At 40.9% G+C, this 21242-nt stretch overlaps 1 protein-coding gene across 9 annotated transcripts in view; it reads right to left on the reverse strand.

Moving 5' to 3' along the window:
* Positions 1-21242, reverse strand: part of BCAS3 (BCAS3 microtubule associated cell migration factor) — a 492153-nt gene that overhangs the window by 11213 nt on the left and 459698 nt on the right. For 3 of the 9 annotated variants that reach the window (XM_043499434.1, XM_038375364.2, XM_038375367.2), the window contains 2 exons: positions 20209-20376; positions 19556-20116 (listed from right to left, as the gene is read on the reverse strand). In XM_043499434.1, the coding sequence (XP_043355369.1) occupies positions 19899-20116; positions 20209-20376 (386 nt within the window). In that variant the 3' untranslated portion in view covers positions 19556-19898. Of the gene's footprint in view, positions 1-12081; positions 12148-19555; positions 20117-20161; positions 20377-21242 lie in introns of those variants that run through there. The other 6 variants (XM_038375366.2, XM_038375368.2, XM_038375370.2 and 3 more) reach the window with 4 other exon arrangements.

Raw genomic sequence — 21242 nt, forward strand, 5'->3', positions numbered from 1 at the left:
TGTATTATCTTTGGGGGCAGGGACTGTTTTAATGCGTGTTTGTACAGTGTCTGCCACAAACAGTCTCCAATATCTGAATTCTAAGCAATGTTTATTACAAATAATAAATAGTAATTATGAAGATTCCAAAAGGGTCCCATGTACAATGAAGGGTAAAAGGCAACGTATACTAACACAGCGGAAGTCTTGAGGATCTGCTTTTGCAGATGTTTATGAACTACATGATTCTTCCTAACACAAGGATTAGTAAAGCATTTTTATTGTAATGTTGCTACAGTTACTCAACTGAACAGGATATGTTCACATACGAGAACTTTCATGAAGCTCCAAAGCCCAAAGTCTGCTTTCATTTACAGGGATATATACTTGAAGGGGATGTCTACACCTCAAGCTGGAGGTGCAATTTCCATCTCAATGAAACATACTGGCACTAGCTCTGACTGAGCTAGTGTGCTAAAAATAGACGCGTCGCAGCCCCACGTAGGATCCTATCCAAGACACAAGGTACACACTTGGGAAGCGAGCTCCTCCAGTTGCTCACGTCGCCAGCTCTACATTGCTGTTTTTAATGGCATGTATGTCTCCTCTATCTGGAAATCTTGTCTCATTTTCGTGTTCATACAGCTGCTACACAGCCAGTTGGGGGCACACCATTTTTTCAGACCCATTCATAAAAAGAGCTACTTGTCTTAAATTTATCAGCAATTAAGCAAATGGAAGTATGTTTCCCTTCAGATTATAAAGTTTGATCATAGTTAAACGTGGTGTCCTTCTCAGGTGTTAAAATTTTTCTCCACCGCAATGAATTGGGTAGCATATAGGTGCACGACTGCCCTCTGTTGGACAGAATAAGAATTGCTTAGATGTGTGTCAGAGGTCTGATCAAAGCTAACGAAGATTCTCCGTGAGCTCAAGTTGTAGGGGCTGTGCTTTGGGAGCAGCAGAACCATAGTCTGACTGTTAATTTCTGATTTAAAGAAGCTCCAATGGGTTGTGACAAATTTGAAACTCCCAGAAGCACTAAGAATTGTAGCAATTTTTTTTATTAGCTGTTTGAGTAAACAGACCTTAGACAACTTTGAAAAGAGGAAATGCAGAGATATGATATTTTAATACTGAAAATCAATCACTGTATTGAATTTATTTCACACCATTCCAACAGGAAAGATGCTGAGACCCAAGAGAAGGGCCCACATTACAGTTTCAGAGTAGAAAAGACATGCAAACACTGCCTATGAAATTGGAAATCAGTGGCCTATGCAAAATATTCATGACAGTCAAATTATCTTACAAAAACTCTAAGGCTGAATCCACATAGAATTCTCTACAATGTAACGCACTGGAGATGAAAGCTGGCATGTCAGGAAAAAAGGGTGGTAGGGTCTAACAACTTGGAGGAGGAGATATCGAAGATAACACGTACCCCAAGGGCTGAAGACAGAGTCTTTTAAACATCAAAAGTCAACCGAGATTGTGCAATTACTCTGTAGTGCATTATTTCAATGCTAAAATGCCAAATGAATAACACTTACAAAAATTAAGAGGGCATCTGAATTTACATAAATGTCTGGACTGACTTCAAGCAAGAAGAGATGTTGAGCCAAGAATAAAACATTTTCATGTGTGCACCTTTAAAGCATTTTGTCTTCAAAAAATATTGAGCTTGTTGTGTTTTCTTTAAAAAGAAAAACCCCAAACACTCCCAACAACTAGGTACATAAACAGTAAGATACCCAAATCTTTGGCATACAGCCAGGCTCAACTCTGAACATTTTATGGAAGGTTAAAAGTGCACCAGATAAAGGATCTAAGCATTTAGGGAGACAATATTCTTCATGATAGGCACTTTCACGATGACTGTAATGCTTTAAAAAATAATCTCAAGTTTCATACAGCTGTATATTTTTATAAAGAGGTTTAAGATGTTTTGCTACTTAAATGGCACTTTCAAAAGACAAGTTGCTCATTTTAGCTAGTATGTGAAGTTTCAAAAGCTAAAAGAACAATCTAAAAGTTATAGAAAACAGATTTCTGTAGCCGAAGTACACAGTGTGAAATGTACTAACTGTTCATGCAAGATTTCCAAAAGTGTGTGTTCTTCCCCCACCCCCCGTAAATGAAGAAGCAGATGTAATTGTTTTGATTTAAGAGGAGGGAAAAAAACAACCCTGAACTTCAAAGTCACAATATGTTGCTACTAAAAGTTTACTCTTCAGTCTCCCAACTGGTTTCATTCGCTTTCAAATCTTGAGATCTACAATGTACCTTCTCATATTTAATATATGTTTTCCTGCTGCAAGCCAGTGTGCATATATGTTTTTCATGTATTTAAGCAGAATTATCTTTTATCTTCAATTACACAAGCAGCCCATCTGTATATTTGAGACCAAAAGCATGTATAGAGAAAACACTATATTAAAAGCTCTGGTTCTGGTCTCTTGTTCCTAGGGTTGTGGGAGTTCCTCTGATTGCTCATTAGAGACCCCTCTGCCAAGGAAATTCAAATTCAAATGTTATTTTGTATGGTTCACAACCCTTAACAACTCCTTGTTGTTAAATTTTGTTCCGCTTTGCTGGAAACAGAGCTCCAGGTTGCCTGGTCCTGCCCAAAAGTCTTGGAGGAAATATACAGGCTTACCCCTACTTCTTCAATCACAGACTCATAGAATATCAGGTTGGATGGGACCTTAGGAGGTCATTTAGTCCAACCCCCTGCTCAAAGCAGGACCAATCCCCAACTAAATCATCCCAGCCAGGGCTTTGTCAAAGCATTGAGGCCCAAAGCATGTCTATTCAGTATAATCCTGAAAAGCGCAGGGCACCCTCAATTCCCACTAATGTCAACAGGAGCTGAAAGTATTCAGCCCCTTGTGAGACTGGGACCCTATGTCCCCCAGCAATACTACGGCACATCTTTTTTTCATCTGATCACAGCAGCTCAAGAAGATGAGCACTGCCTGCTTTTCCATCCCCAACTCAACTGTCCTAGGGAACAATCTGATCATGGAAAAGCTTCCTGAATGTCAACATAATAAATATGGTGATTACCTCACAGTCTGGGCATCATTTCACTGATACGCTAAACAAGAGATTTCAGACATGCCTAAACCTCAAAACCATCACAATTTCTTTCATGTCTAAAACTTGCTTCACCCCTCATTCTGATTGGATCCCCTAACTATCCTAATTTAGAAAAAGAAGGTACTGAATAACTCAGGAAATGGACTTATTTTGTGCTGTTACAGTTTTGTTTCTCTCCCTGTGTGTGTGTGTGTGTGTGGGAGGAGGGGTATGTAAAAGTGTATACTTCTGCCAAAAACAGTACAGTTGAGTCCCTCATCGCTGCAATTCATTTTGGAGTACTGCAGACCAAAATTATCCTGGTATAGATTCTAAGAACCTATGACACAGTGACCCTTTTGTAAGGAGAGCTACAGAAGGACTCTGTGCCCTTCTCCTGATGCCCTGATGGTGAAAGCTCAAATTATTCAGAGTGTGGCTTTGGAGAAGCAGACAAAAGTTTGGAGGCCAGATGATAATCTGGCGAGACTCAGAATAGTTCTTAAAGTCAATGGAGTCAAAACAATTCACACCAGCTGAGGATCTGGTCCCAGATGCTTATTTAAACTATCTGAGCCTCTTGTATCTAAAAAATGAAGATAGAAATCTCATGAAAAGAGGCTTTTTTTTTATTGTATGTCCACCACCCTCGTTCCAGTCCCACCCAGGAACTGGAGGGTCAGAAAACCCCAAATGTGTATCTAAATATTTAACGAACACCTCAAATGGGACTCTGTTTGAGACTGGTTCTAAAGAGGGGCCCAGAGACAGAGAGGGCTGGAAAGGTGGAGCGTATGAATATTTTGTCCAAACAAGTTTCCCCATTGCTAGAAAGTGAAGATGAGTCATTCATAGATTCATAGATACTAAGGTCAGAAGGGACCATTCTGATCATCTAGTCCGACCTCCTGCACAGCGCAGGCCACAGAATCTCACCCACCCACTCCTATGAAAAACCTCACCCATGTCTGAGCTATTGAAGTCCTTAAATCATGGTTCAAAGACTTCAAGGAGCAGAGAAGCCTCCCTCAAGTCAACCATGTCCCATGCTACAGAGGAAGGTGAAAAACCTCCAGGACCTCTCCAATCTGCCCTGGAGGAAAATTCCTTCCCGACCCCAAATATGGCGATCAGCTAAACCCTGAGCATATGGGCAAGATTCACCAGCCAGATACCCAGGAAAGAATTTTCTATAGTAACTCAGATCCCATCCATCTAATATCCCATCTCAGGGGATTTGGCCTATTTACCCTGAATATTTAAAGATCAATTACTTACCAAAATCCCATTATCCCATCATACCATCTCCTTCATAAACTTATCGAGTAGAATCTTAAAACCAGATAGATCTTTTGCCCCCACTGCTTCCCTTGTCATTGAGGTTGGGGGGGGGGCAGGATGGCAGAAGAGGGGTGAACACCTGTGCTGCCTACTCCACCAGGATCTCACCATTTTTCAAATTAGTCAGTTTTTACACATTAAAGTTGATGGCATTGCTTTAAGCAGATGAGTTTTTCAACCTTGGCCTGATTTTCAGAAATGCCCTTTAATTTTTGCTGGCCCACAAATAATTGCACCCACAATAAACTATTTAATTAGTTTAACTGTTTGATTGTGCCTGCCAAAGCAAACATGCACCCTGTGGATTCAGTTATTTTTAGATACTAACTAAAAGAGGGCTCAAGACTCTTTTAAAACCAAAATCAGGCCCTATCTTTTTCTTATTTGTTGCAGAATGTCTTACCCGTATACTACCAAACTGACCTTGGAAATACATGTGCACAGGCGTTCTGATGGAAACTACATGTGAAGGCACAATTTGGCCCTCAGTTAACTTAGATGCATCAGTGTAGCATATTCGTATTTGCTCTCATGAAAGCAGAGAGCAGCTATCAACTGCTTAAAATAAGGATCCATTTTAATTAGAAAATCTTATTTTAAAAATCATTAAATCATTTAAAAATCATTGGTTTTAAAACATTAGGCTTTTTTTTTTTTTTTTTTAAGTTCCACATTTTAAAATGTTGCCAAATGTGTGAATGTACTGCAGACTGAACAAGCACGTAGCTCTTGCGTGAAGTCTAGAAGAGTTAATGCAAGACTGGGGAATTCTTCTCCGTGAACAGGGGACTCTATGGGAAGATCTCCCTCACCAGGCTAAGGCATGCACAAGGTATTCTGGCAGTGGAAAGGGGAGGCTGTGGGGTGTGTTTTGTGGTCTGATTTGGGACAGCACTGGGGGAATAAGGAGCATTTCAGGGAGAGACTCTGTGGGACTTCCTGTTCAGCACATGGGAGAAGGCCACATCTGGATTCTGAGGTAGGTATGAGGGCTCAGCGGCTTTCCATTATCTCATGCTGACTAGCAGGCTGCCATTATCTCTCTCTCTAAAGAAGTCACCCACATTTTAGTCTCCTCTGGACTAGAGTTCTGTAATGTGCTCTGCTTTTATAGCTCCCATTGAAGTCTTTTCATACCCCTCCCCACACCATATGCCACGCTGGAGCATGTGGGCCGAGGTGAGGGAGAACACATCCTTGCAATGGGTGGGAGCAGTTGCTAATTCTGTGTTCTCTCCTTTAGTGGCCCCCTGGGCGCATTCTTCCTGGAGTTTTTCCAGACAAAACACTGACGAACGGCTGTAGGTCCAGTGTCCAACCCCAGCGGGCCCTTTAAAGACCACAGTATAGTCTTAAATGTAACAGTCAAAGTTCAACTATTGGGCAGATCTTGAAAATGCTTATTGAACAATGGAAATGCCAATAAACCATTTACTATGGGAGTGCTTGGAGGAGAAGGACTCACGTGGGGCAAAATACTACAAACAACGTCCTTGGTGGAAAGAGACATTTCTAACAAGCATGTGTTTCCAAATGCTGCCTGTGCCAATGGCATTAATAGAATTTCCGTAGATGTTCTAAAATAGCCAGTCTAGCCAATTCTAGATGCTGTGTTAGATTCACCTGGCTACTATATTTGCTGGAAATCATATGCCTTTGATTAAGAGGTTTTGGGACATCTCACACACTGAACTATGAATGCTGAGGGAGCCTTCTCTAAATTTCCCAGAACTGAAATTGCTGTAGTATTACTCTCCTTACTGGTTAGCCTATAAAGCAGCACTGACAAGAAAGCACCAATTAGGATTAATATTGGTAGAGATGCCTGGATACAAACCTAGGCCTCATACAAAGCCCACTGAAGTCAATAGGAGTCTTTTCATTAAATTCAAAGGGCTTTGGATCAGGCCCATAGGATGAAATCTTGTCCTCACTGAGGTAAATGGCAAAACTCCCATTGACTTCAAAGGGGCATGATTTCACCCCTACTCTCCTTATCTAACAGCTGTGAGTGATTGTTTTAAAATGTCCCTCCACTGTCCTACCTAGTTCTATCAGCAGGGGAAAACCAATTCCCTCTCTATTGGGGGACACAATATGAAAAGTGATATGGTAATGCGGAAGATTTTGCAATTTATGAGGAAAAAGTACCACTGGTAACTGAATGTTGATGAATCAAAATCCTGCTAATGTATGAGAACCATAAAGTGAAACATTAAGAGTTGGCTAGCCACAAAAGAAAAACAGACTTGTCTATTTTCATTGTTTAAGATGAAGTATAAAAAGGAAATAAAGAGCAGAAATGGGGGGGGGAAGTCATTTAGGTTTTAAATTTTGTTAAAAGGTTTTAATCTCTCTCTAATCTATTCCTTGTATCATCATGGAATTTGGTGTAATTTAAGGAGGTGCTAGCAAAAAAGGTCAAGATTATTTTAAAAAACAGATCTATTTTATCCTGGTGCTCCTTTAACCCTTGGCAAAAAACTTGAAGATCTCTGAGCTAACCAACTTTTAAAAAGAATATTTCATTTGATGAGTCCCTCTAAAACACCTGTATGGAATTATGTTATAGACCTAAACAAATTCTATTTTTGGCCAAGTGTCACTTTGGCTTGGCAGATTTTTCCATTTGCAAAGAATAATGCCTGCAAAATTATATCTGCATTATTTTTGTCTAAGGATAGTAGCATAGAACATTTAGCAACTATAAACAGAGTAGGATGAAAAATGCTACAACATGAGAAGAGAGATCAGGATATAATCTCTTCTGACCGGATGCCTGCAAGATGTCACTGAACTCTCTCTCTCTTACTGCAACCTGTGAGGAGCCAATATGAACTCCCAGCAAAGTGCTTAAAACCCCATTATTTATAATAACTGTTAAATGATGAGACATTGTTTACCTAGATTGCAAGATAAATTCTCACTTACAGAATGCCCGCCTGAGTGTCCTGAAAGTCATCTGGTTTTTATTTAAATGCAAAATGTAATTAGACTCTCAATAACAGAGCAGAAGAATTCAATAAGATATGGCTTTTCACTTACAGTTTAATATTAACATTTCCCCATAAATGTTAATGAATAAAAGTCTATTGTTTTATTTATTATACATGGCAGAGGGTAGGAATGGAGGGAAGGATAATATTTCCATACCATGACTGCAACACTCTGACTTCCAGGGGAGCTTAGCATCTCCCAGGATTTGACTTAGAGACATTACCTCCTACTGGTTACAGACAGAAGTGTTGCCGCTAGAAACGACAATTCCAAGCATTAGGAAGTAGCTGAAGTAATAGGCAACGGCTGAATCAGCTGATCTACAATAAGGCCTTCCGTTAAGATGAATCACTTTCTTCTTTCCTCCCTGTTGTCTCTGTCCTCATTTGGTCGATCCTTCCTTACTTCCCTTGTCACTTCCCACTCTCCTCCTGATTAGTTCCCCTCGAACTGCTACAATTACAGTATCACTGCTAGCTATGCCTGCTGAGCCAGTGTGCCAGGGGTGGGGTGAAAAAATACGGGTCATCAGAGTGGGGCTGTGGGCCCAAGACCATGAGGTTCCTTAGATACTATGGTTAAATGCCAGGCTTGGATAGCAAGTCCAGATTTTCAGAAAGTTCAGGTTATTATTTATCTGATAGCCTTTTCGAGAAACATATTAGGGAAATGACCGGCGTCCTAATTAAAAGTCAGGCAGCAAACTCTATGAAACCGTAGTAGTAAAGGGTCTGTGCACCTATGAATGGAAAGTGGTGTCTTCTATGGAATGTCCTGTTATTTCACTCCATGCCACAGACTGATGCTGCCCTCCTTTGGTTCAGGAGGCTCAGATGGCACTTTAGAGCTGCCCATCAATGCTGTTTCTAAATGTGCAGTACTTCCGTTATCTCAGGAACTGATATTATTGATTCCACAACAGTCCCGGTAGCTGCAGGTCTGAGGAGCAAGAGACTGGATGCAGCAGTGGAATATGAGCCTCTGTGGCTGTGTGAAACAAAAACCACAGGGCCAAGAGGCTGGCCCAGACTGGTGCATTTTAACTGTTTTGGTCTTTGACCTTCCATTTATTGACAAGGATTTTGCCGTGTTAATGTGTATTTTGTTGTTTAATGTGACTCATACTTTATTGTATCTTTCTAATAAGTGTTCATTTAAAAGTTCTCCTGCTTAACAATGCATTGCTTAAATGGTTTCCCTTCTATTTCCTTCTCTCCTGTTTCCCCTAATGAGCACAATGCATACTTTATGAGGGCTTTTCAATAACTTTGGGTCTTTTCCTTTCACGTTACAGAGAACAGTACATTAATGACCAGAGGCTGGCATAGATGCTACACAGAGGCCAGAATGGGGATTTAGCTACTGCTAGCACATTGTTTCAAATTAAGCAAAGGGACTGATTTTCAAAGCATGAATAAAACGTGTGCTGGGAATCTACGTTAATGGAAGGTGCTCAGATACTATGGCGATGGGCAACAGTATAAAACACTGAGATGATTAAATAGATAGATAGATAGATGCCTGAAGATGGAATCCTTTCCCCTCACTAACCAGGAATTTGGCCAGTCCCTGCCTCCCATTCTACAACCACTACTTCAGTATCCACCCATCTATCTAAAATACTTATTGGACTTCTCCCCATTTATGCCTCACAATCTTTAACATATTTATCCCCATAACACCCTGTGAAGAAGAGCAGGGCTATTATACCCAGTTTGCAGATGGGGAGTTGAGGCGCAGAGGGCATGTCTACACTGCAATTAAAAACTGCAGGTGGCCCATGTCAGATGACTCAGGCTTGCGGGACTCTGGCTAAGGGGCTGTTTAACTGTGGTGGAGACTTTGGGGCTGGGCTGGAGGTGAGGCTCTGGGACCCCGTGAGTAGGGGGAGGGTTCCAGAGCTCGGCGTCAAGCCTGAGCCCGAAAATCTACACTGCAATTTAACAGCCCCTCAGCCCAAGACCCGCGAGCCTGAGTCAGCTGACATGGGCCAGCCACAGGTGTTTAATTGCAAGGTAGACATACCCAGAGGGACTAAACGACTTGCCCAAGGTGGAGCAGGGAACTGAGGTGCAGGTACCACCCTAACTGCTGGACCATCCTTCCTCTCCTACCAGCCAGACTATAACAACAATGGTGGCCTGCTACACACTCACTATGCAAGGGCTTTGGCCAGGGGATTGGCGTGATCTGGACTCACTTGCTAATATCACCCTCCCCTTAAGTCTGAAGCAGTGCTCTGCAGCTCAGAGGGGATGTACAGTCTCCTGGTGTGGCCTCTTTGTGACCTGACCCCTATGCAGCAGAACCACATTCAGTCCTGCTGCTCTGGGGACTTCGAGAATCCGTGCAAGGGATTTGCCCTTTTAGGCTCAAATATCTTGAGCTGGTGTCTCAGGAGGTAGGTGAGAGGGCTCTGGGATCCTCTTTACACTGTTCAAGCAAGAGGGCAGGATCCCTCCATAAAGCACAGGCCTGTGCTAAGATAGCACACTAGCCTGTGCCTCCTGTCCCCAAGCGGGTTATTGTTAATACCAAGGAATACTTTCAGCCTGATTCCTCACTGCTGGATTCCAGTTTTATGCTAATGTAATGAGTTCTGTGTATTTACACTGGCATAAAACTGGAGTGGTGAATCAGTCCTATAGCACTTATGTAGCACATTTCATCCATTGTTCTCAAAGGACTTTACTAAGTAGGTATTATTATCCCCATTCTGCAGATGGGGACACTGAGGCACAGCTGTTTGCCCAAAGTCACAAAGCAAGTCTGTAGCACATCTGAAATTGGAACCCAGCTCTTCTGACACCTGGTGCACTGGACCGTGATGCTAGCAGCAGCAAGTGCTAGCCAGCAGATGGTGGATGCACAGGATGTTGAAACCTGCAAAGTACACATGCACCCATCTTATGGAATGCAGCCCTGGCCTGCCGGATCTGTGCACATGCCTTCATCCTCGCTCTGCTACCATACCACCAGTCAGAGCAGGATTTGGCTCACAAAGCATCTGTAAAACATCAATCTGTCTCAAATGCTGGATGGTGGGAGCCATTTACCCTTACCCAGAAATACTCAGACCCCAAGCTGCAGCCTACATATACATATCTGCAAGCGCCACTAAAAAGAACCTCAGAATTACAGGAGTTAGAGATGGAGGAGTCTTACTAGGCTACCCAGTCTTCTACCCCCTGGCCAGTGCAGGATTGTTCCCTATCGTAGACTCTCTAGAGCTTTGTCTTTATCTTTTAAAAGGAAGATTTAATAAAGGAATAAACATGTAAAAAAGCCAAATGGACACTGTTTCAAACCACGCAATGCAATTACAAAATGACTTTAGAAACTTGTTAAAATCAATCGATTTTGCGGGTACCGACATTTATTTTATTAAGTAGCAAATGTTATCCTGAGGGGTTGACACTGCAAGGTACTGAGCGCCCCCAAGAATAGAAGCCAAAAGGATGCTCAGCTCCTTGAAGGGTCAGGCCCAAACAACTTCCTCCAATGGCCTACTCCCATTCCCATTGAAATCAATGGCAAAAGCCGCAGTGATCCAAAAGGCTACTGCTTTAAAAGGATAAGAGTGTATAGGACAGACAAACATGAACGAAGCCACACTAAAAAGAAGGATTGTTCAGAATTTCATATGGAACACCAATGTATTGTGGTAAGAGAATTAATCTACTTAATCATTTGAACAACAACAACAACAAATCTCTAAGGAGAAAGTCAATTGTTTTCCTGCTAACTGCTCTGAGACTAAGCAATGGAAGGAAAATGTCCAGTTCTAATAATGTCATAACTTGATTATAGTCTGCACAGAAGACCTAAAACACTTGGAGAACAATGAGTAAGAAATTAAGTTTCAAATTAAGTGCTGGCCCTATAGCGTGCCACTTCTTCATATTATGACAGCAAGGATGCCACCGGGCTTATTTCACATATGCTAGCGGGTGATGCATGGATACAGTGATCATTTAATCACCTCTTACATTTTTTCCATTTCTTTCTCCTAGAGGAATGACAAATCTAGAAATGTGATTCCACTTTGTTTTATTATTATATTGATTTTCCTGCCTAGAGAAAGTGCATTTGTCCTCTAAACCAGCACACTGGCAAGAAAGGGTTAACAAAATGTTTATCACAAGGCTGGCTTCAGAGTTGAAAGTAATGTGATCAGTAATGAATTTTGTGTTACATTAGGTTGTATAAATGGACAGACAAGCGCAGACAACAAGTGGCCAGGAGTCGGGGCTAATCTAATGATGTAAAAATAGAGACAGCACCAATTATACTTGGGGCCAGCTCAGAGCTCCTGCAGGGATTGCAAATGAATAGGTACAAATCAAATTACTGACTAATAGACGCACTACAAGAGAGGGCAGTCAATGCTAAACGCATTAGGGCCTTGTGACCTCTCCGCTCTGAACAGCAGAATCCTAAATTTGACGTAAAAAAAAAATCAAAGAAACTCTTGTTTGGTTAAGAAGAGAGATAAAACAATGTTGCTTGTTAAATGAATGAAAACATTTAATATTTTTTTTTACTCTTTGTTACCATCTTATGTGAGTACTGGACATTTCCAAAAACCTTTTCAAAGCTGACAGAGGTTTTGCTTTTAAAACAACAAGAAATATTCTCTGTGCAAAAGTTAAGACCTGATAACAATGCAGTTATGTTACATACCAAAACATTTCAAAGCCATGTGCCTCTCTGTGGAGATGTTTTTTACTGCTACTTCAACGGCTGTGTCTGTATCAAAAATAAAATATTTCTTTAATTTGTTTTTAAATAATAATAAAAAATAAAAAGGATTTTCCCAAAACAACATTTGATTATAAAATAAATGCAATTGACCAGCTTATCAAATGGTAGAAAGTCAGATTTGTCTATTGGTACGCACACCCCTTTTAGAAACATCACGAGACTTGCAGCTTCTTCTACAAATGGCAATGAACCTAAATTCACACTGAAAATATTTTTAGTATCGGCATCATCGTCTCCATTCAAAATGCCCCTAAATAATGTATGACCCAAAAGAAACTTCAGTGAAAGATACAGTTGCTCTTTTTCAAGCCCTTTGCAGCTAACAGAAGCTTTAAAGGGGAAATGACTGATTTGGCAGCATGTGGCTGGAGAGCTTTGCTGTTCCCCACAGTGCAGATTTAAAAATGGCTAACAGTCAACATTCCAAGGATTTGGTAATAGTTATTGTTAAAAATGCATTTGTTGGCCCTATTGCGTGTATGAGTTGTTTGTTAAGGGAAAGTATATGGACACATAAAATGCACACTTGTGTGCAACCTGAAGTTGTCCAGGGACAAGAGAAAGGGAACCCCATTTTAGGGTATCTAATGTATTTAGCAGGATGTATATAGTTTACCAGCTAAGACAGGCATACATATGTGGCACATGACGAGACAAAGCTCTTGAAAGCAGACACAGGGTGTGCTAGAATGGAGATAAGACTACACAGACACTACACAGAAGAAAACTACTTGGAGGGCAATGACTACAATTATACTGAAGAAATTTCATAAAGTTAAATCACACCCATTACAGGGTGGAATTTAAAAGCTATCAGACGACATTAACCACCACATGTCTGGATACATTTTCAGTGTAGCATGCAAGAAATTTGGCATGCAGTGCCAAATCCTCATTTGGTGTAAATCAGCGCAGCTCCATTGATTTGTGGGAAGATGCACCAATTTTCACTGGCTGAGGAACTGGTGTGGGATGGCTGTCACGACTGATGAGAGATACACATTTATATCTCTGAACCGTGCTCATAATGTACCTGGAAGAACTTACATTGTCGTACAGTGTGTGAGAGATAATTGAATGAGAATCTGTTCATGTAATATTGACTGCAAATGTAAGCTTCTCCTATGCTGTGCTTTGAAAAATGTACCTCTGAAAGACTCCTATATATTGAAAAAATATTGAGACTTTATTCAGATGAATCGTGTGACACAGACATTGTTTGGAGCTCTTGGAGTTATCCAAGGGGAGAATTTGGCCTCAGAGCCTGGGATATGCCCCACACATTCAAAGCCCCCTTTTAGTAGAAATGTCATTTTATGTGTCTGTGTGTTTGCTGCTCAAGCTGCCTTTGCATTGAATCTGTGCAGATGTCTGCCTAAAATGCCCTTCAGACGGCAAATCAATTATGTCGAATTTTTGTCCGCCACCCAGTTCAAGGTTGGAACTGAGAAAAGAGTTACAGAGAAGAGAAGGAACAAAATTCCCTTAGTTAAAATAAAGGAAGAAGGAAAGGAAAGAAGAGGAAGGAAGGGACATTGTCTCTTTTAACTAATTACAATTCAAGCTCTGACAATCACTGTGTGTGGCTAACACCGTTCCTTGGACTAAACATCCAAAGATAGGTGTCCACTCATCTTTGAGTCTCCACACACAGAGCTTGTGATCTTACCCATTTGTTCTACATAGACGTTGTTCAGCATTGGCAGAATTCAACAATCAGTGGGAATGAGATTCATTCGCTCCTCAATTTTAGGCAGATGAACATCTTTTTGAAGTCAATACATGCACGCATTGTGCCCTTTATTTCTTTTCATGAACTTCAGAGATAGGCGCAAACCACAAAATTAATAAGGATTTCAAAAACTTCCCCTCCCAAAGCTCGAAGGTGTTCAGGTCTGGGATTTTGGTTCAACCCAGGATAACATTATGGTAACCAGATGCAACATTTGGTTCTAGATGCGAGTTCAGATTCTGAGCTTTCCTAAAATTTTCTCATACCAATCTTCAAGTTCATGGATTTGAATTTTGCTCAATCTCACACTGAAAGGTCACCTTCAGTTCACCCAACTGCAAAAAGGGTACCTGATCCATTGGGTTAAAGCAGTCCGAGGCGGGCTGATGTGATGCTGGCCACATCACTCCTGTGTCCCATTGGCTATGAAACCGCTCTGCCTCAACCACGTCAGCCTGCTGAGCCATTGGCTCAGAGGAACTTTGACTTTTTGACCTTTTCTGTTCCTAAACTTCCAAAGTTGATAGTTAAATAGACTACCAGCATTTTTGCAGCGGTCTGTTAAGGTAAAAAATTTACCTTGGCATTTTATGGAAACTTCACATTAGAACTGGTTTAGAATTGGTTTAAAATATTTCCCTTTAAATTCTATTCTTACTGCTCTATACAAATCTTGTTGGTTTTATTGACCATGATAATGGCAATGATAAAAGTTCACTGGGGGCAAAACTCATAGCTAGAGGTGGGCCCAAAATGCAAAAATTGGGGATCTTTCTGCAGGGTCTGAATACAGGATTTTAGCTTGAACCCGTCTCTGCTCCTGACACATGATCCAAATTAATTTAGAGAAACAGACTATTATTTTGCTTATGATTTAGGATGCAAACTGACCTAATGCAAGGCTTTATATTTTATGATCAGTAAGAAGGCACACATTCTTACAAAGAAATCTTACAAATATATAGCAACCGAAGGTATTATTTGCAAATAAAGTAGATTTGAGCCAGCAATATAACCCTGAGGCTGAGATACAAACAGTAAAGGGGAAGATTTAGCAGAAGAGCACACTAATATGAACTTAGAATCATCTGAGGAGAGTGAGTCAGATTCTACACTTATGAAGTCCCATTGACTTCAGTGGCATTATGCTCATAGTATTGCATTTGATGGGGGCATTTGATGGTTGTGCCAGCATCAAGTCTATCAATGTAAAACCGACTGAAGGCAGATTCCCTTACCCTATGCTAAGAAAATATCCCAAACAGTGTGAAATACATTTATGTGGTTTGTGTGTGGGGGGGTTTACAGGTGATTGGTGACTTATTCTTTGCAGACAAGTTTCTCCCTTCTAGACTTCTTAATGAATTAAATCTGTTGAAAGTATCCATCACTGCATTATCTATATGCCTAACAGAAATAATAGTGAGCCTGCATAATTGCTGAGAATTATTCTTACGCTGCAAAGACATGATGAAGTCAATAGGGCAGAGGCAACACAGCCTATGGGTTAAACCTCCCCCCAAGTCCACCCAGGGGGGCTGAGTTGCAATTCCCCGCTGTCCCCTTTGCTGCAAAGGTGCAGCAGAGCCAACCATAGCCACTACTGCTGCCCTGAAGTTGCATCCGATGAAGTGAGCGGTAGCTCACGAAAGCTTACGCTCAAATACATTTGTTAGTCTCTAAGGTGCCACAAGTCCTCCTTTTCTTTTTGCAAATACAGACTAACACGGCTGCTACTCTGAAACCTGAAGTTGCTGTAGTTCTCATTGCTCCATGAGATTGACTGGCCAGTGGCATAGTGGCAGATCCACTGGCCTCACTATACTCCTCACATCCCTTAACTCAGCTGCTCAGGGAAGTGGACGGAGCCCCTATAGAGCTGGGTTCCACTGGATGCATGGGGCATGTTTGTCTTGTGGTGTCATCCAGATCTTGCTCTCCACAAAATCAAACTGCCCTGGGTTCTTTGCTTCTGAGGCCCACTACAGTCACAGAGGAGGGGGGTGGAATTTGTCCCCTATGGTACTTAGCATATTTAGCTCTAACACCACACAGAAGTGTGATACTGCACAGCAGAAATACTCTTCCTTGGTTATACTTCAGAATACTTATTTTTAGCCACACTGCAAGTCTCATCCCATATTGTGGACTAAATTCCTGTTTTATGTCTAGAGATGATCAAAAAGATCTGGAAGCTTAAGAAATGTACATTTGGGAAGCCTGCATAAATTAATGCACTTACTGATTATAGTAAATTTTTGGGTGGGAGGGTGGGAGAGAGGAGAATTACCTAGGGTGAAATTCATATGTCAAACCTGAGACAAAATAATACATTGTTACAGCAGCATAATAGAGCAGGTAAGAAACAAAGAATTAGTTAGTATCTACTGCAAAAAATGGACCTTTGGATTATGAGCATGTGTTTCATGTGCATTATTATAGGTATCAATCCTGATTACTATACAAATCTACATGCCAACTATGTCCTAACTGTTAAGGCATTAAAAGAATCTATTTATCTCTTGCCATTAAGAGCATGTCAGAGCCAATTGAGCACTTGATAATGTCTCCCTGTCCATTCCATTGTCCATTTATTCTTCTGTCCATCCAGACACTGAGAACTAAGCACAAAGCATGTTTCAATTCAGTGCTAGTAGTTTCTATTCTTTTACGTCACAGTTCACATAAAATTTTGTGGTTTAGTAAATGTCTTTAAAATTTTTTTAAATACTGTGTCTGCAAAGTATTCAAGAAGCATAATAAAGGATTAAACCCAGCCATCACTTTAAGTCAAAATAAGTCACTTTTAGGATAATTAGAGATGGGGATTATAAATTATATAATTTTGGGTCCAACGCAGCACTATAAATACTGTATTTGGAGTCAGTAGCAATATAGAAACTAATGGGAGAGGGAAGCAAATTTATGGTGCTCCTCAGCGCAGATGTCTTTGCTATCATTTCATCCGACTGATTGGGCAGACAGGAATTCTAAGAAGCAAGGGCCATGCTAAACGTTTGTGTGTTTTTATAAAAGAGACAAATTGCTAATTCAGCCAAAGACTGTCAAGATGTGGCTATCTTTTGGGTGGGGTTTAAAATAATCCTACTTACTAGGAGCCAACAAGGACACTTCTCTGTTTGATCTGGGGTGATATACCATCAATTTATCTTTTTCTATTTCCTAACCAGTATATAGCTGCTAGCACTTTAATGTGATACGCAGCTGTTTGGCAAATGGCTGGTTGCCAGAGTCTGTCTGAGAAAAACTACCCCATGTTACTGATGTGGGTTGATTCCCTGGGCAAGTGGATCTTCCACATCTCAACACAGTAGGACAGCACACTTTATAAGGCCATCCAACAATGTGGATCTCATGAAAGGGGCAAGCTGTGTTCAAGAGTTGATATGGGGTGGGAATGTGGGGGTGAGGTGCACAGAGGTGTTCAGAGCCTTAGGAATCAGTTTTATCTTCTGTATGAAACCAACACTTGCCAGATTTGAGTCTAGAATCCCAGTTCGTGAGAAGAAAATGTGGTACTGACTAGACAGAGTCCTGTACATAATAACAAACAACACCACGGTTGAGGGCTAATATGTATTTAACTCACCGGTGTTACCCACTACTACACTAGGATACCTACAATTCATGCTTTTGCGTGGTATATAATCTTACACTGTACAAAGATTATCCATAGGAAACATGTATGTGCATGGGGGGAAAAGAAGAGAATGGTCTTTTTAGAAGACTTTTAATTTAGTGATGGCTTCCCTTTGAAAATTGTTCACCTTTGTTTTCACCCTTATAAACCTCCTATATGCTAAATACTATGGCCTAAATTTCATCTTTGTTATGTCAGTTTAACCCCCAATGAAACGGATGCTCGTTGCAATTAGTGGAGTTGCACTTGTGAAACTGAAAGGAAAATGTAGCACTAGGTTTCTTTCTTATTTTTTGATTTATAATCTGCAGCCACCAGAGTCTCTGGGTGCACGTACAAATATCTGAAGAACAGACATCAGCTTCTGAAGGGGAATTCCAACTTCTTTGGGGGAACTACCCATAACAACAAAGCAATCCAGTTTCCAGAATGGAAGTTTCCTAATATTAGAAGACTTTTTTTTTTTTTTACACTCTTTCCAGGTACTGGATCCAGAGCTCTTGCAGCTCCTGCTAAAGCTAATAGGCTGGATCCTGTAGTGTGCATGAGCTGGAAAGCATGCAGGACAAGGAGGTGTGTGCAAAAGAGGCTTGAAGCTCACCTCTTCATTCCCTTGGTCTGGCTGCAGCTTGAGTAGTATTCTAAATGTCACTAGGCTGTGGCAGCCACAGGGCAGTGAAAACATAGCTGGGGATTAGTATAGTACAAGGGTGCCCCATTTTCTCTGGTCATTCCTCCTTTCCCCTGCTCTGCTGGCAGCAGGACAATTGAGCGGGGTATGAGCCCCTGTGTTAGCTGAACAACAGTAGAGCTCCTTCTTAAATGGTGATGGATCTTCCTTGGGCTACTGAAAGCAACTTTAAGGCCACATTACACTAGTGGTGTGGTGCAAAGAAGCCATGCAGGAGTATCTGGCCCAATATTTATATGGGTATTTAATGCCCGTATAAGGTCTAGCTGAAGGATAAGAGCCAGCTCCCATGAACTGCAGTCACTAGTCACCTTAACCCAGCATCTCCAGATTGCTTTAACTGTCACAGCAAGTATCATCCTACAAAATCCACTACCCTTTGAGAAGGGTAAAATGCACAGGCAGGGAGTGAAGATGGCCCGTCACTTTAGATGGAGGATGCCCTTCCAAAGTGCATTATAGCTGGTATCAATATGGACCAAAATAAATAAAACATTTTTAGAGCATTTTCCATTTTTACTGCACTTTGAAAATGTTAGAGGATTAATCTCCACCACAATCCTGTGAGGTATTGTTATCCTTATCTTACAGAGGAGGGAATTAAGCCAAAGGGACGTTACGTAACGTGCCCAAGGCAACAACAGGAATAAGTACAAGAGCTGGAATTGGAACCCAGATCAGGTGCTTAGATCACCACTTTCTGTCAACTGCCAATCTTAAACCGCCACTTAATTCCATCTTCATTCAGCAACAACGTATAAAGTCAGAGAGGTTCCAAACAGGTCAAAGATTACCAGTGTGGGATATAAAGGTTGATTCTGGACCAAGCAAGTGCCCTATTTATATTTATTTGATGTGACATGTGCAAGCCCCAAGTTTCCCATTCCCAGATTCTTCTTCCTTGAGACAGCAGGGACTGGCAGCCCTATGACAAAGGTGGAGCATCTTGGGGGTTGCTCAACAGTGACTCCACTGCAAATTAAGGGCCAGCACTGATGGGAGTCCTGTTCAGTCCTCTACAGCTGGATCAACAACAACAACAGGGGACTAATGGGAGGACAATGGAATGCGGAACCCTCAGGAATACCTGGGGGACACAGCAAAAAGAGAAAAGGCAATTTCCAACCTACAAGGCCTTACATAATGCCAATATGTCAGCATGTTCAGATGTTACTGTTACAGCTCGTTCCTTTTTTCTTCCCAGGCATCTCGCCAAAATGAGGACATGGTGACAAATGAGTGGGCATCTGATATGAGAAGCTACTACTGATATTAGCTGCTGGTCACAACACGAACAGTGCACAGATCATAGACAGATATGTCCTTTTATTAGAGGGTATTTTAAAAACAATTCAGAATTAACAAGAGAAGTAAAACCCACAATTACTCTGAGCGCTAGCATTTCTGAGCGATTCCTGTCTCTAGGGCCGCTGTGAGCAATGTAATCTCTGAAGTGCCATTCCATTTATGTAAATACACTGTATAATTTATCAATATAATGGACAGTGATGAAGACGGATTAATTTGGATTACAGAACCAGCACTATATAGTGGCTTTACAGAGAACAGATAATTACACAGACAGAATCTAATTTGAATGTTGTTTTGATCATTGTCTGCATGAGCAACAGTTTGCAGGAAGCATCTGATGCTCAGAGGTGCTCAACTCTTTGGGCCCACGTCACTAGGGCAATACAGAAAATAAAAAAGCCTAAAATGTGAATATTTCTCTTAAAGTCATTTTGAGGATTGCAAGATTCTGTACTTATAGGATCTGCCAATATTTTCTTCCTATTAAAGATTGCTCCCATGGTTGGGGAAGACTCTTGCAAAAGCCATGTAATCTCAGAGGTGTCATGTGTGTGGTTTGCTGAGAAAAAGGGAAGCAAAATGTTAACGAGTTAAAAAAAATCACCATTGGGTGAGATGTATGTGATCTCTAATCACATTTCTTCTTTGTACCTGTTCCTGATCCCACTATGTCCCCGCTGGGTGATTCAGACATTGCATCAGCCAGCCGTTCCCGAAGGCCCTCTTCAGTGTGCTCAATGGAAGACATGTGACGCAGACCAAAGCTCTCAGGCCAACTTCCACAGACTTCCAGCAGGGTCACGCTCCGATCAAAGGCACCTTTAACAAACAAATGGGAAATGCTTGTTGACTAGTGTAGACACCAGAACTAACCTACGTCCATACCCATAATATGTTAACATTGAAATAATTCACAGAAAATAAGAACTGTTTGGAATCGGAGTTCACAATGTATCTGAAAGACAAATGTTGGCACATTAATTAAAATAGTGATATTAAAATACATAATGCATAGCAGAAACGGGTAGTTACAGCCTAAACTAGTAGCTTTTTTTGATAATTTGAAAGCAAAACTGTCAGGTTAAAAATCATGGGCCTCATTCTGTTCTTACACTAGTGTGAACAGGAGTAACTCCAATGAAGTTAATGAAATTACACTGGTGTAAAGCCAGTAAAAGTGAGAGCATTTATTTTTTTAAAAATCTGTGTCTATGTCACTAATAACATCTTAGACCATTAAAAATGAATTTTTTAAAAAAAATCTGATATGTCTTTTACTATGTATTTGTTCAACTTTTTGCATTCCTCTCATCTGGGACAATGAAAATAGACTAGTTGTTTCCTTTTTGCTTACAGTCAAAATTTCTAGTCAATTTCATTTTCACGTTCTCATGCACCAGCACAATATTGTGCTGTTTGGGCTTTGAACACTGCTTTGGAGGGTGGAGCGTAATGTTAAGTCTATTTTTAAAAAATGTTTCCAGTGGAATAAAAAAGCATTTCTATTGATCTAAGATTCTGTGTGAGCATGTTTTTACAAAAATGACATTTTAGGCCAGATAGAGCTAAACAGCGCCCCTTTCATCAGTGATGCAATAGGGGAGATGCTGGCTGTTGTGACAGAGTGCAACGATACAGTCTCCAGAAAAGATACTTAAACTAATTCCTTAACGTGCAGTTGTTTC

Source organism: Dermochelys coriacea, chromosome 17 (assembly GCF_009764565.3).
Source record: "Dermochelys coriacea isolate rDerCor1 chromosome 17, rDerCor1.pri.v4, whole genome shotgun sequence".
Lineage (NCBI taxonomy): Eukaryota > Metazoa > Chordata > Testudines > Dermochelyidae > Dermochelys > Dermochelys coriacea.